This window comes from Microsporum canis, genomic scaffold (genome assembly GCF_000151145.1).
Source record: "Microsporum canis CBS 113480 supercont1.3 genomic scaffold, whole genome shotgun sequence".
NCBI lineage: Eukaryota > Fungi > Ascomycota > Eurotiomycetes > Onygenales > Arthrodermataceae > Microsporum > Microsporum canis.
Window position 1 is genome coordinate 153,357 of NW_003299167.1, and position 12,319 is coordinate 165,675.

The following is a 12,319-nucleotide window of genomic DNA, read 5'->3' on the forward strand; positions in this document are numbered from 1 at the left end:
TAGCCTGTATCATTTCTACTGCGTCTCTTAAAGCGTGTCCACACTATCAGAAATCCGAGGCTCCGACACCGTTTCCCAAGAGCACATTAATAGCCACCCATTCTGGAAAAATGCAAAAGGGATAAAAAAATATATAGATGACTATAGAAACCACCAGTCTTCATGTTTTGATAAACAGTAGGTCTCTGTGAGTGAGAAGGATGCGTTGTCAGTCATATGCCGCGTGTCTCATAAAAAAGAAAAACCCTCTAGTTCATGCGCCTATTTCAAATACAATCAGGATTCTTCCTCAGCTTTTTTTACCTTCTCAGCTTCTAAAGCAAGTTGATGATCTTCTTCATACCCCTCAGTTTTCATATCCTTAAGTCCAAGGTCTTCTTCCTCTTCCTCGGTACGGGTATAATCTTCCTCCTCCAACTGGGGGTCTGGTTCAGGGAGGTAAAGGTTCTGAACATAGCTGTTGGCACACGGGTCCTCAAGAATGATAGTGAATTTCTTATCACCCTTGATTGCCGCATCGATCTTAGAGAAGAATTGCTCCCATCGTTCCTTTTCTGACAGAGCCATGGAATCGCCAGGCGCCAAGTCCTCATCGCCAAAATCAAAGATCTGTTCATGTAACTGGTCACGAATCTGAGTAAGGAGGCCCTCGACAGTGGTGAACCTTCCCCCAAGTGTGCCGGGCTGAACAGAGAGACCAAGATCGTCGCTTTTCAGGACGCATGTCTCAGATTTAAGGATATCTCGAGAGAGATCTTCGATAGTCTCTACCCTCAGTTTGATTCGCTTTCCCTTTTCTGGGATAGCACCTCCTGTCTTGACATCACTGGTACGGTAGCCACAGTGGTCACAAACGGTGCCCCAGATAAACACTTCCTTGAAATGTGGAATGTTTACTTTTTGCATGTTGACAACGCATGGTTTCATGCAGCCAGGGCAGTTCGTCGGGAGAGAGTACATATTTCCATCAACGATGTCAAGATCATTAGGGTCTCCTGTAGATAAAACCGCGGCAGGGCCTTCATTTTCTCCACCGATGCCAATACCTAGCGCCTCATTCTGTTCCTTGGTACGCTGGAACTCCTGTCGTTTGTATCTGTTGCCCTCGTCATATGGTGCAGGAGATATCCAAGAGTTACCAGTTGCATCCTCTAAGGTTACTGTAAAGGGGAAAGTTTCGCCGCTGATCATCTTTGCGAGCCTCTGAAGGATATCCTCAAGCGCTTGGAACAAGGCCGGATCCGCAATTTTACGCTGTGGCTGCTCGCTTTCGAGCTGGGTTTGGATCTTGGTAAGCATCCCCTCGATATTGGTGAGCTGACCCTCACCGGCTGGCATCTCTATTCCAAGGGTTTCGAGGCGGAAGATTGAAGAATCGCCCTTGACGACCTGACGGTCAAAGTCACGTTTGTCATGGATCTCAAGGGTGTACTTGGTCCCGTGCTCCTGGATCTCGCCGGCAGCTTTAATGGAGTTGTTCTTGAAATTGCAATGTGGGCAGTCAAACGACTCGAGGAGAACATCGCGGAAGAATGGGATCTTGATCAGGAGAAATTTGGTTGATCCCTATAATGCCGTTCCACTGATTAGAGAAGGGATTTGTGGGCGCGAATTGATATAAGATTTGGCAACTTACATTATTGTGGCAGTTCATACACATACTCTCCACGTCCATAAGGCCCAGATCGTCGTCATTCTGAACCACCTTTATGATACTCTCGCCCTCGTTGGCGCGGGGCAGGGCGTTATCATCCCCGCCATGGCTTGCCATCTTTTTCGCTTATCGTGGCGGAGGGGCAGATTTTGGTCTAGCTGTTGCTTGTGGTAAAGGAGAATGAGATCAGGTCGATACTCTCTCTAACCAAAACAATATTCTGAATAGTGCTGGTCTCTGAGGATAAGAAGTCTTCCTTTAATATATCTTGGTATCTTATCTTTGTCAATGACACAATCGAAGTAGGGAAAAAAATATAAAAGTAAAAATTATCCTTAAAACTTTGTGAGTCATCCCCTTTTTGGCGTTTCTCCACAAGAAAACTAAGTTTCGTCATGTTTTTGAGCCTCAATAAAAGCTGTGGTGGGAAGTCGGGGTGGCGGATTATGGAGTGCGACAGCAACTGACTCAAGCGGATAGCCGTCGGAGAATGAATTTGGACAGCTAAAGAAGCTCCCGCAGGCCATCGATTTTCCTGCTGTGCCGCCTTTAGTTGTACCGTTGGCTTTCGATGCATGTTCCTCTCAGTGTGTTGTGTCATGTCAAGTAGGTTGCTATTCTATCAGCATTCCTCATGCATCAGAGTATAGTTAACATTGGTTACATCGATAATATTCACCCGTAGGTTGTGGGAAGCTAAAAGGCTATAGTATTAGTTTTGGCTGCCAGTTTGTGAGTGTAGTATACAACGTACATTGCCTTTGTTTGAAATAAGAGCCTGCCGGTCTAGACTTGGGTTCAGGTAGTGAGAGATTGATTCTTCCTCCTTCACTCCTATAAAATGGGATTCTACCCAGAATATTTCCTCTAGTAACTAGACGCTGGATTCCTCCGAACTCAACAAGCTAGCTTGACCCAAGAAACGGTTTATACCTAACCAAACGGTATTGGGACAACCGGGGTGGTCTTCAACAGCTGATTAATAGGACGTCAGCTACGTTGATTGAAAGAAATCCATAAGATCCAGTGAATTTGCCGGCTTAGACTGGAGTTGAGAACGTTGCTTCTCTGTTGAGAGGCTGGCTAGTAGGCCTTTTTGTTTTCTCAACTTTGCTCGCTTCTTGCTGCTGGCATTCTCGGAACCCGTCTTGGAAGCTCCAGAGCCGGTGCTCGCTATCTGGCTCATCCCAGTATTTGAAGGCATTGATGGGTTGACTGATGGAGCAATGGGTAGATCTCTTCTCCTCCTTTGCCTCGTAGGTTGCGGAAGATGCTGAACCACCTCGTGCTTACATCGTGTGCACTCATATACCACACATCTCTGCATCGATGGAGTCTTGGATGGAGCCTCGTGCTGTGGTTTTTGCATAAGCCGTGTAGGTTTTGGTGGTGCTTCGGTTCTTGTGAAGACCCTACTGTTCACGCCCGGAGTCCGAATACTTCCACACGCAGGACAGGCTTCCGTCTCGTCTCCCGTAGTAGTATAAGAAGACCCATCAAACACTATGATATTGCTACGAGCCGTCATCAGATAAGCAGATGTCGATGGGCTCCGCAGGCTGAGAAAATGGGCGGAGTTTTTCAAAAAGTCAAGTCTTATAGACAGTGGTCGAGACATTTTTCGTATATTTTTCCGACAGTATTAAACCCGGGTCAATCTGCTTCTTCCAGCTTCTATAGTAATTGAACATGTGGTAAAAGAGAGGTGGTTGGTGGAAGATGAAAAAGTGAGTGTGAGAGAAAAAAAATTGTCCTGCTCGTTTTTTTCCCAAAGAGGCAAAAAACACACACCTCAACCTCTTCTAACAGTGAAGAGCAGTAAAAGTGAGAGTTTGGACAACACAAGGACGCGCCACCTTTTCCTTTTCTTTCTCTTTTAATATTTCTGTCACTCTCTTCTGTCTTGCTCCCACTTTCTCTCTCTCCTTCTTCTTCTTCTTCCTCCTCCCGCCCTCTAAGCAACTGGACTCTCGGCAGTTGCATACACACTATAATAATAGGCGTGATACTATTAACACCGCTGCAAGATATCTCAAATATGGCGGACGCCGCAGAGACGCGTCAGTCTTTAAGACTGGCCGTTGAAGGCTGTGTATGTTGTATCTTTCATATATTCTCTTATGTCTACGACGCCTTTTATACCAGGAACAGTATATACTAACAGAGAAATTGTATAGGGACATGGAAAATTACATGACATCTACGCTGCTGTTCAGGCATCTGCAGAATCACGCGGCTGGGATGGAGTTGACTTATTAATTATTGGAGGAGACTTTCAAGTAAGGCACTGCTCACGCGTTTCAGCCTCTGCTTAAAAGTGGTCTGCCACATTAAGCTTACCTATCTTCTACTTTAGGCTGTGAGGAACTCAAATGACCTCACCTGTATGGCAGTCTCAAACAAATATAGGAGTATTGGAGACTTCCATGAATACTACAGCGGTGCTCGCGTTGCCCCATACCTGACCATATTTGTGGGCGGCAACCATGAAGCCAGCAACCATATGTTTGAGCTCTACTATGGCGGCTGGGTTGCTCCAAACATTTACTACATGGGTGCAGCCAATCTGGTTCGGTACGGACCGTTCCGAATTATCGGAATGTCCGGCATCTGGAAAGGCTATGATTACCACCGTCCCCACTACGAAAGACTACCGTATGATGGTGATACCCTGAGATCTGCCTACCACATCAGAGAGGTCGACGTACGTAAGTTACTCCAGGTTCGTACTCAAGTTGACATTGGAATCAGCCATGACTGGCCCCGGGGTGTTGAATGGGCCGGGGACTACAACCATCTGTTCAAAATCAAGTCTCACTTCGTCGACGACGCTCATTCAGGGAGGCTTGGAAATGTTGCTGCAAAGCAGGTGCTTGATAGGCTTAGACCAGGCTACTGGTTCTCTGCTCATCTGCACTGTAAATATACTGCTACGTTGCATCATAAAGAATACGAGCCTCCTCAGGCAATTGCTCGTTTCAATAACCCCGAAGAGGCTTTCGTCAAAACCCTTCCATCTGCCCAGGCTGGGAGAGCTGTTAGCTCTGGCAACCCTAATGTGGGCTTGGTTTCCAACAGAGCTCAGGCACAGGAACTTCCACGTGATGACGATGCAAAGAAAAATGCCTGGCGTGATTTTCATAACCTCGCAGCATCCAGAGAGCAAGATGAACAAGAGTTGTTTATGAAAGAAGTGGAGAAATATCATAAACAAGTTGAAAGTGGTAGTATCAAACCTGGAAGCGAGGTGACTTATGAATTGAAGTGGAAGAAGGTTGGCGTTGATGACGGTACTGGCCGTGAAGTTCAAAATGTTATTACGACATCCATCGAAAATGCGACTGGGAACGACGTCAATGGGGAGCCCATGGCTGTTGAGGTGAAGAACACCGATGAAATTAATTTGGACATGGACGGTGTGTCTGAGAATGAAGAACCCAATGTCGGCACCAGCTCTGCAGAAGCTGGTAACATGCCGATCCCGGCGAAGAATGAGGATAGGGTTGAAATCAAAATGAGGAATATTGACAAAGGCGACGGCAACAATGCCGATCCCGTTCCTGAGAATATACGCAGTCAGCTGCCGGCAAGCTTCACTAAATCCGCCCCAACTATCTCCGGGCCTAAGCCAACTGTGGAATCTACACTTCCCCCTGGGATCACGAACACTACTACAGAATTCGTCGCATTGGATAAATGTGAAGGCCACCGTCACTTCCTTCACCTAGCTGAGATCCAGCCCATCTCGGAGGGTGACGGAACAGACGACAATGCCCCTTACCAGCTGAAATATGACAAAGAATGGCTTGCTATTACCCGTGCCTTACATTCAGGCTTTACCGTTGGTGACAAATCTGCCCCGGTGCCCTCCAACAAGGGTGATGGTGGGTATAAACCTGACATCATTGCCGCAGAGGAATGGGTTGAGCAAAACATCGTCAAGGCCGGGAAGATGGCCATTCCGCATAATTTTACAATCACTGCTCCGGTATATGATCCTTCAGTTCCCATAAGCACCAACGAACAACCACCTGAATATCCAAACCCACAAACTGCGGAGTTTTGCAAGTTAGTAGGTATTGAAAATATGTTCGCTATGCCTGATGAGCAACGTCAAACTCAGATGGAGGCTTTGCATAAGGCCAACGAGCTATCTAAACAAAAAGGAGGTATTTTCCAGCTCAGTGGTAGAAACGGAGGTCGTGGTGGTCGTGGCGGACGCGGTCGTGGCCGTAGTGCGCGTGGTGGACGCGGTCGAGGCCGCCATTGAGCTGGCTGTCTGATCTGATTAACTCCCTTATGATCCAAAGTCGGGGAGCAAAATGAATTCTCAACGACATCAGACTCAACCAGGGGTTGTTTGTTCCTCTGTATTTACCCACCGGTATCATCTCACTCACCTTGCTTTCTTCATTTCGTTGGTTGAATCTTCGTGACCGCTGGGGCCCGCATACGTTTCTCCACAATGCCTCCGCTTTACACAGTAAGGCGATGGAAACAGCCATGCATGAAGCTCTTCAGCTTCCAGGGTCCACTACCTGTTTTCTTAAGTTTATTTGTTTTTTGACCTTTATTGGCCCGAATGAATAACATGACCTATGTTCGGCACGGGGTTCTATGCAACTATGCACACGTCTTCATGGTGAATGGGCCTCTACATTGTATTTTAGCTAAAACAAAACCTGGTTTGAAATGGAATCGAATAATATTGAGCATTGCATTATTTTATATTAATGGTGTATGTTTTTGAAGAAAGCTAGTCAAATCGTTTTCTGCTATTCTATTTCTTCAATCTGGGGGCGTCTTCTGATTCCAGATGTGTTGGAAAATGGATCAATATCCAAACCGGCAAGTCTATCACCAAGCTCCAATTGGGGTTGGGCGCCCGCGCCGATGCCACGTAGAATCGATTTTTCAGTCCATACCTCTAAGCTCTCGATCAGTATTCGTACATGTCCACGAACAATCATATCTGTTTCTTTGCTTTCTATGAAATTCAGAACTCGAAGGATGTCAGGAATATTTCCAATCGTAGTCTTTGTGATGTCAACACGTGGGCCATAGGCAGAAGTGGACTGCGAAAAAGTGAAACCCGGGTCAGAACCCAACTCCATAGCTTTGTCTAATGACTTTATTATGTCGAGGAGGAGTACAATCGCCGCGCGGCGGATGATTGCGTTTTCAGGACCGGGTTCTAAATTCAGCGTGGAAAGTGCCATATCGACAGAAGCGGAGATGACTTGTTGCCCTAAGCCAGATAAATTCGTTTGAATGGCAACTGCCAGTATAGACATGGCTGAGGTACGAATGCGCAGGTCATCCGGGTTTTCATCTGAGGCCGCGCCAGACGCCCAGGCCTGGAGAATTTTATTAGAATGAGCGGTTTTCACTGGATCCTCTGGCTCCGTCTCTGTGTGCTGACCCATTTGGTTTATTAAATCCGCAGCATCCTCTCCCAGGCCTTCAATGTTCCTTTTGGTTTGATCATTCTCTAGGTCCTGTCCTTCTGCACCCCCAATCCTCCTCTCATTGGCTTTAGGTTTTATCCCTCGTCTCCCAGCCACTGCTATCATTGTATCTCCCAGGAACTGGGCAGTATCGCCTACCAAAGCATCTCCTAGCTCCTGGACAGTCCTGAGAAGAGCCTCACCGATCCGAAGTCTCTGGTCTAATGTGGCGTCTTCATTATTGTCTTTATATCGCTCTGCAAGAGTTCTTATGGCTGTGCTGGGATGTCTTGAGGCAAGAATGCCGATAAGTTTAATCACATTCAGGTAGACAAACTCATCATTAGAGTTAGAGCTATCTTCTAGGATTACGGATAACAGTAGCGTCAGCGTGGCTGGGATATCGAGAACCGGTGATGCCTTCTTTATTAGTCTGGATAATAACGAAAGTCCCTCGACTTGGACTGGAGGTAACGGCGAATTCAGGCTGTCAAGAGCATGCCGATGAGCCTCTATGTCGGACGCATGCCGTAGCCTGGGTATATCCCTGGGCTTCCTAATATCTGGGGTTAAAACCCCAGCAACAACGAATTCGATAAGCGTAGATACCGTCGTTGCTGGCTGTTTTAACGTTGGAGAGATAAATGGAAGAAGTTCATCTATTTTCACTTTTGTTACCCCAAGTACTGGGCGCATATCATCACCAATCTGCAAGTCGGAAGATATTAAGAGAGTGGATAGCAAACTGAGTGCAGCAGATAGTGGTTCGGGTGATTCGGCTGTGTCTGCAGGATCCGAGCCTTTCTTGGAGTTCTCAACTATGTTGCCGATTGACTGTAGGGTAGGATTGGTGGTATCTATCTTGTTATTTCTTCCCTTATTCAATTGCATTTCACTATCGATCAGTTGATTAACAAGTTCCAGTATTTGGTCCAATCGGCGACATAAAATATCCTGATGCTGACTGATGAGCTTTTCAGCAATTTTTGCAAATATTACCTTGTGTAGACCTGGTAGGGTATCATCTGAAAATGTCACTGGTGTTTGATTATCAGAGCATTCGCGATCCCCTGTGAGCCAGTTACGACTAACGAAGAGGAAAATTTCTCCAATGTGTGTTTCTCGTTGGGGGTCAATCCCTATAAAATTTAAAAGTAAATCAACCCGCTCGTCGATATTCCCAACCATTTGTATGATATCAAAACGCTCTGGAGTTGAATGTTCACGCTTTGCTACAAATATTCCACGGCTTATGTCATGCTTGTAAGTCCACGTCTCCCCGCCATCCCACATAATATTCCGGATTAGTCGTTCAAATCTCGATTTCCCAGAAGATATGCTGAAAAAATTCTGTAGAAGGGTAAACGTTTGCTCTGCACACTCTTTATTGTTTTTTGACTCTGCGCACCAATGCAGTCCCCAGAGCGGAAGCATTACAGGTCCAATTAACCGTTTTACTAGAGCAGGATTGGGGTGTAACACAATCAAGGATGTCAAGCGGGCTAGAGATAGAGATAGTTGATGTGTATCTGCCAGAGTAGGACTATTCGGGTTGCCGCTAGCTTCCACGGTATTAACTGGTGATCCATCCCGATTAAACCTGCGGAGCCACCGAGTGGATGACTCTCCAATAATCCCATGAAATGCGTCAAAGATGGGTTTGATAAATATAGTAAAGCCGATAGTACCTGGAGCACCAATAGGGCGTTTCGGCAAGATGCCATTTCCTATGATATACGATGCTGTCTTTCTTAGATCCATATCGTCTCCATCTAAAAGGGAGAGGAGCTTAGGCCCAACATTGGTAAGGAAGTATTCTGGCGATACCCCGCGAGGTATACTTGAGAGAATTCGCGAAGATTGCATAATCGCCTGTGCAGTAATGGGAGGTCCAGTAGACTCGGGTGTCGTGGGCGCCTCGGGAGAGAACTGAGACGCAAGAAAGGTAATTGTTTGGAAAACACCTTCCTTGCGAAGGGGTATTTTTGAAAGAACTGATGAAATCGGGTCTTTAAGCCAGGGAGCAGAAGTAGGCTGTAGAAATGATGTAAGTACTGGGAGTAGAATCGGGGTGGGGGTACTATATGATGTTAGAGACATATATAACATGATAAGAATAATGGGGTCCGTACTCTTTAGTAATCTCAAGGAACATGGCCCTACAACGTTCAACTTCCAGCTGAGAGATAGATTGGGAATGGAAGGAAAGTTCCGCGGTTCCAGAGACCAAGTCCGACAACAGTCTCCCCAGGATGATTGATTGGATTGAGGAGTTATTATCTTGAAGTATTTCTCGCAATGACATGAGTATATGAAGAAGAAGGGCTTCCCCTTGTGAAGATGGCATTGCTCCTGGTCCATCTTGCTTAGCCACCACACCAGTGGGAAGGCTAGAAATCACTCTTTTTTCTAAGGGGATGCCAGCACCTGGTGATAGTGACGGATAAATCCCTTCCAGAGAAATAAGGTCAAGTAGAGCATAGAGAACTCGCCGTCTCTTTGCATCCTCGAGGCCCGTGTTCCGGCCATCTAGAGGTTCTTCGGGCTGATCCGGTTGAATGAAAGCTTGGTGGATATCTGCTAACAGGTCGAGGCTCCGCCGTATCACCCTTTCCCTAGAACTTCTACTAACTTCATAATTTTCCGGTAGACTCTTTACTAGGGATTCCACAAGCGAAAGGCCCGGATTTTTCTGGATTTCCTCTTTTGTAAATCAACTATTAGCTGCAATCTCAAGTGGTTTAAGGTATGAGGTCAAGAATGGCGTGCCTCTTGTTAAAACTGGTCGCAGAAATAAAACAGTAGCCTCAAAAGCTGTCTTAAATTTCGTATTATCCCCCATTTAGTTGCATGCTGTTGGCTCATCGAGGTATTTCGTCTGTCTTTGATATTTGCTTGTTGCCGCCAAAAAAGAAACGAATCGTAGAAATTAAACGCCCACGTGATTATGACATCAGTTTCACGTGATAAACGCGCTTGCCCAAAAAGCGCGCCATTTTTTTGTTTACAACGCAAAAGTTGTTTTAAACAACCAGTATCAAAATTTCTTCCTTTGGCCGGATATACCACAGAACTTCATAGCCTTCTACTGCTGTTACCTGGCATATTACAGCACTCATCCGTCTTCTGGTGTCATTTAGTTTCTCAGCATCGTTCCTCCAACGAACTGCTCGGATCTCGCTTCTCAGTTTCCGCGCTTCTCCATAAAGCACACCCTACGCAGTTCGACCTCTTTAGAGTTCACCATTCTTCGCCTTACAGCTGATTTCTCAAGTATAATTATGACAGTGTTATATTGTCTATACATTCTTGAGGACTAGGCCGGGCGTGATTGGGACTTAACCCTAAGTAATCTTACCGGGCGTCGCCCCTGGACTGGCCAGGGTTTCGACAGCAAGTTCGCGGCTATAGCTACTGGGCCCCCGAATACATTACTTACATCTGCTTGTTGAGTTGGATGGAATAAAGGGGGTCTGGTGTCCAGAGTTTCGTACGAAGCATAAAAAAAAGGTTCACTATGCGTTTAATTTCCAGTTGGAACACGCGTCAGTTTATCTCAGCTGGGCATATAGATGGATGGCAATAGATCACCAGATTGATACTTGCAAGTTCCCGAATAAATGGGAGAAGACAGGCAAGGTACATCGGGCGGATCCTGAGAAGTGGAATCGCCTTTGGGAACCTTCTATGCCAGGACATGGAAAGTTATTCTTCGAAATCATCTTTGAGCAAATGTTGTACTGTTCATTTCATCTTTTGGCACCGCAAAAGTTTCCCCAAAGCCAAACATATACTTTGTTTGCAGAGTTGCCTACCAACGGTTTCTTGTGCTGGATTTTCGGGTTATCTTTTGCCGGAATCGGCTCGGCCTTCTGCTCTCGCGGGCATGGTTCAGTCGTCGCAAGGGTCATTCGTTCATCCATACCGAGTTAAATCACCATTTCTCTTTGAACGGCTGTCCCTCGGGATAGCTGTCAAAAATACATGGCATGCTTGGGCTTCGGCAGGGTACTTTTGCTGCTAGGAGTGGAATGCTCGGCAATACTGTTTGAAGGTTGTGAGCACGATGGATTACTTGTTGCATACTTTCCATCGAAACTGACTGGTCGTCCCGTATGTGCCTCCACTCAAACCTCTCTGGTTTCGTTACCTTTCTTCCAACCCATTCTTTGGGATCGTACAGCCTCCAGAGGCAGAAGCTCGTTCACTGGTCTTGTACCACGGCAACCGCCAATTGTGTGCAAGCTATATTTGGATCTCTCCGCCCGCGTTAATCCTTCTCTGATGGGTATAGCCCATAAGATCAAGGAACACCGGTATACGGGTACCTGGGAGCTTTCTTACAGGTACCTCCTTCCCTTCAGGGAAGAGAATCGATTTTTGCGGATGTTTTTGTTCGATTCATGATTCCTCCAACAGCTGACGTCTGGAGAGGAAACAAAAACTAGTCTCTGAGAGCGCTGCGTTACATTCACGGAAACGGGATATGAGAACAGACGGTTTAATTTAGGCAGCTAGATTCTAGGAGGCGAGAATGCGATACTGGCTCCAGTGGGTGAAGATATATAGGAAGCTCCACACTTTGGATGGCTAGTTGCTTCAGGGGGTATCTCAGAGCCATTGGAAAATGCTGGTACGATGTGGGCAAAATAATCATTCGACCGAAGCTCTGTCTGGGACTGTGAGCAAGCTGGGATGCTACTTCCATGGCTGTCTCGCTTTCTACTTCACCAATATCCCGTGTGGGAAGTTTTTGGATTAATTGGTTCTATGTGGGAGAATCTCTCAGAAGTGCGCTTTATTACCCCAGTCTCCTGAGATAATTGCACCGTTCACCCGGCGTGTTAAGTCCGGTACGAGTTAGGTTGGAAATTAAGAGGCATTAGGATCTTGGGTCCATGCACAGAGAGGGACCTCTCTCGGGTGAGGATCAAAGCTCCGGCTTGTCTGATCTGGCGCATGCCCCTATCTGACGGTTTCGAAATTTCTCGTTCTCTCGCCTGGTATCCGTCCCCGGTGGTGCTTTGGAATTGGGGGACTGAGTAGCATCTGTTAGGTTTGGCATAACCTCATTGTATCAATTTGTCTGGGGCTATATGGTGGGCAGGAGGTATTTCAACCTTTGGAGAGTTGTATGGAAAACTTCTTTCATAGTGGGCATTGCTGGTTGAATAGGCCTCCGTTGCTATCTCGGTAGGGAACGGAGGCCAATTTTTTT

General features: G+C 46.4%; 5 protein-coding genes across 5 annotated transcripts; 1 reads left to right on the top strand and 4 right to left on the bottom strand.

Annotated features, from left to right (window-relative positions):
• Positions 1-276: 276 nt before the first annotated feature.
• Positions 277-1,771, bottom strand: MCYG_02900 (zinc finger protein zpr1; the record flags this gene model as incomplete). The annotated part of the gene is made up of 2 exons (XM_002847348.1): positions 277-1,566; positions 1,637-1,771. 2 exons carry the CDS (start codon positions 1,769-1,771, stop codon positions 277-279), a joined length of 1,425 nt encoding a protein of 474 aa, XP_002847394.1.
• Positions 1,772-2,648: 877 nt separating this feature from the next.
• Positions 2,649-3,272, bottom strand: MCYG_02901 (conserved hypothetical protein; the record flags this gene model as incomplete). Its single annotated transcript, XM_002847349.1, has 1 exon — positions 2,649-3,272. One exon carries the CDS (start codon positions 3,270-3,272, stop codon positions 2,649-2,651), a length of 624 nt encoding a protein of 207 aa, XP_002847395.1.
• A 420-nt stretch (positions 3,273-3,692) lies between these two features.
• MCYG_02902 (lariat debranching enzyme) lies at positions 3,693-5,924 on the top strand (the record flags this gene model as incomplete). The annotated part of the gene is made up of 2 exons (XM_002847350.1): positions 3,693-3,746; positions 4,011-5,924. The coding sequence occupies 2 exons, from the start codon at positions 3,693-3,695 to the stop codon at positions 5,922-5,924; spliced, it is 1,968 nt and encodes a 655-aa protein (XP_002847396.1).
• A 505-nt stretch (positions 5,925-6,429) lies between these two features.
• MCYG_02903 (conserved hypothetical protein) lies at positions 6,430-9,943 on the bottom strand (the record flags this gene model as incomplete). The annotated part of the gene is made up of 3 exons (XM_002847351.1): positions 6,430-9,181; positions 9,234-9,793; positions 9,884-9,943. The coding sequence occupies 3 exons, from the start codon at positions 9,941-9,943 to the stop codon at positions 6,430-6,432; spliced, it is 3,372 nt and encodes a 1,123-aa protein (XP_002847397.1).
• Positions 9,944-11,035: 1,092 nt separating this feature from the next.
• MCYG_02904 (uncharacterized protein) lies at positions 11,036-11,722 on the bottom strand (the record flags this gene model as incomplete). The annotated part of the gene is made up of 4 exons (XM_002847352.1): positions 11,036-11,145; positions 11,252-11,346; positions 11,446-11,561; positions 11,645-11,722. 4 exons carry the CDS (start codon positions 11,720-11,722, stop codon positions 11,036-11,038), a joined length of 399 nt encoding a protein of 132 aa, XP_002847398.1.
• Positions 11,723-12,319: the final 597 nt, after the last annotated feature.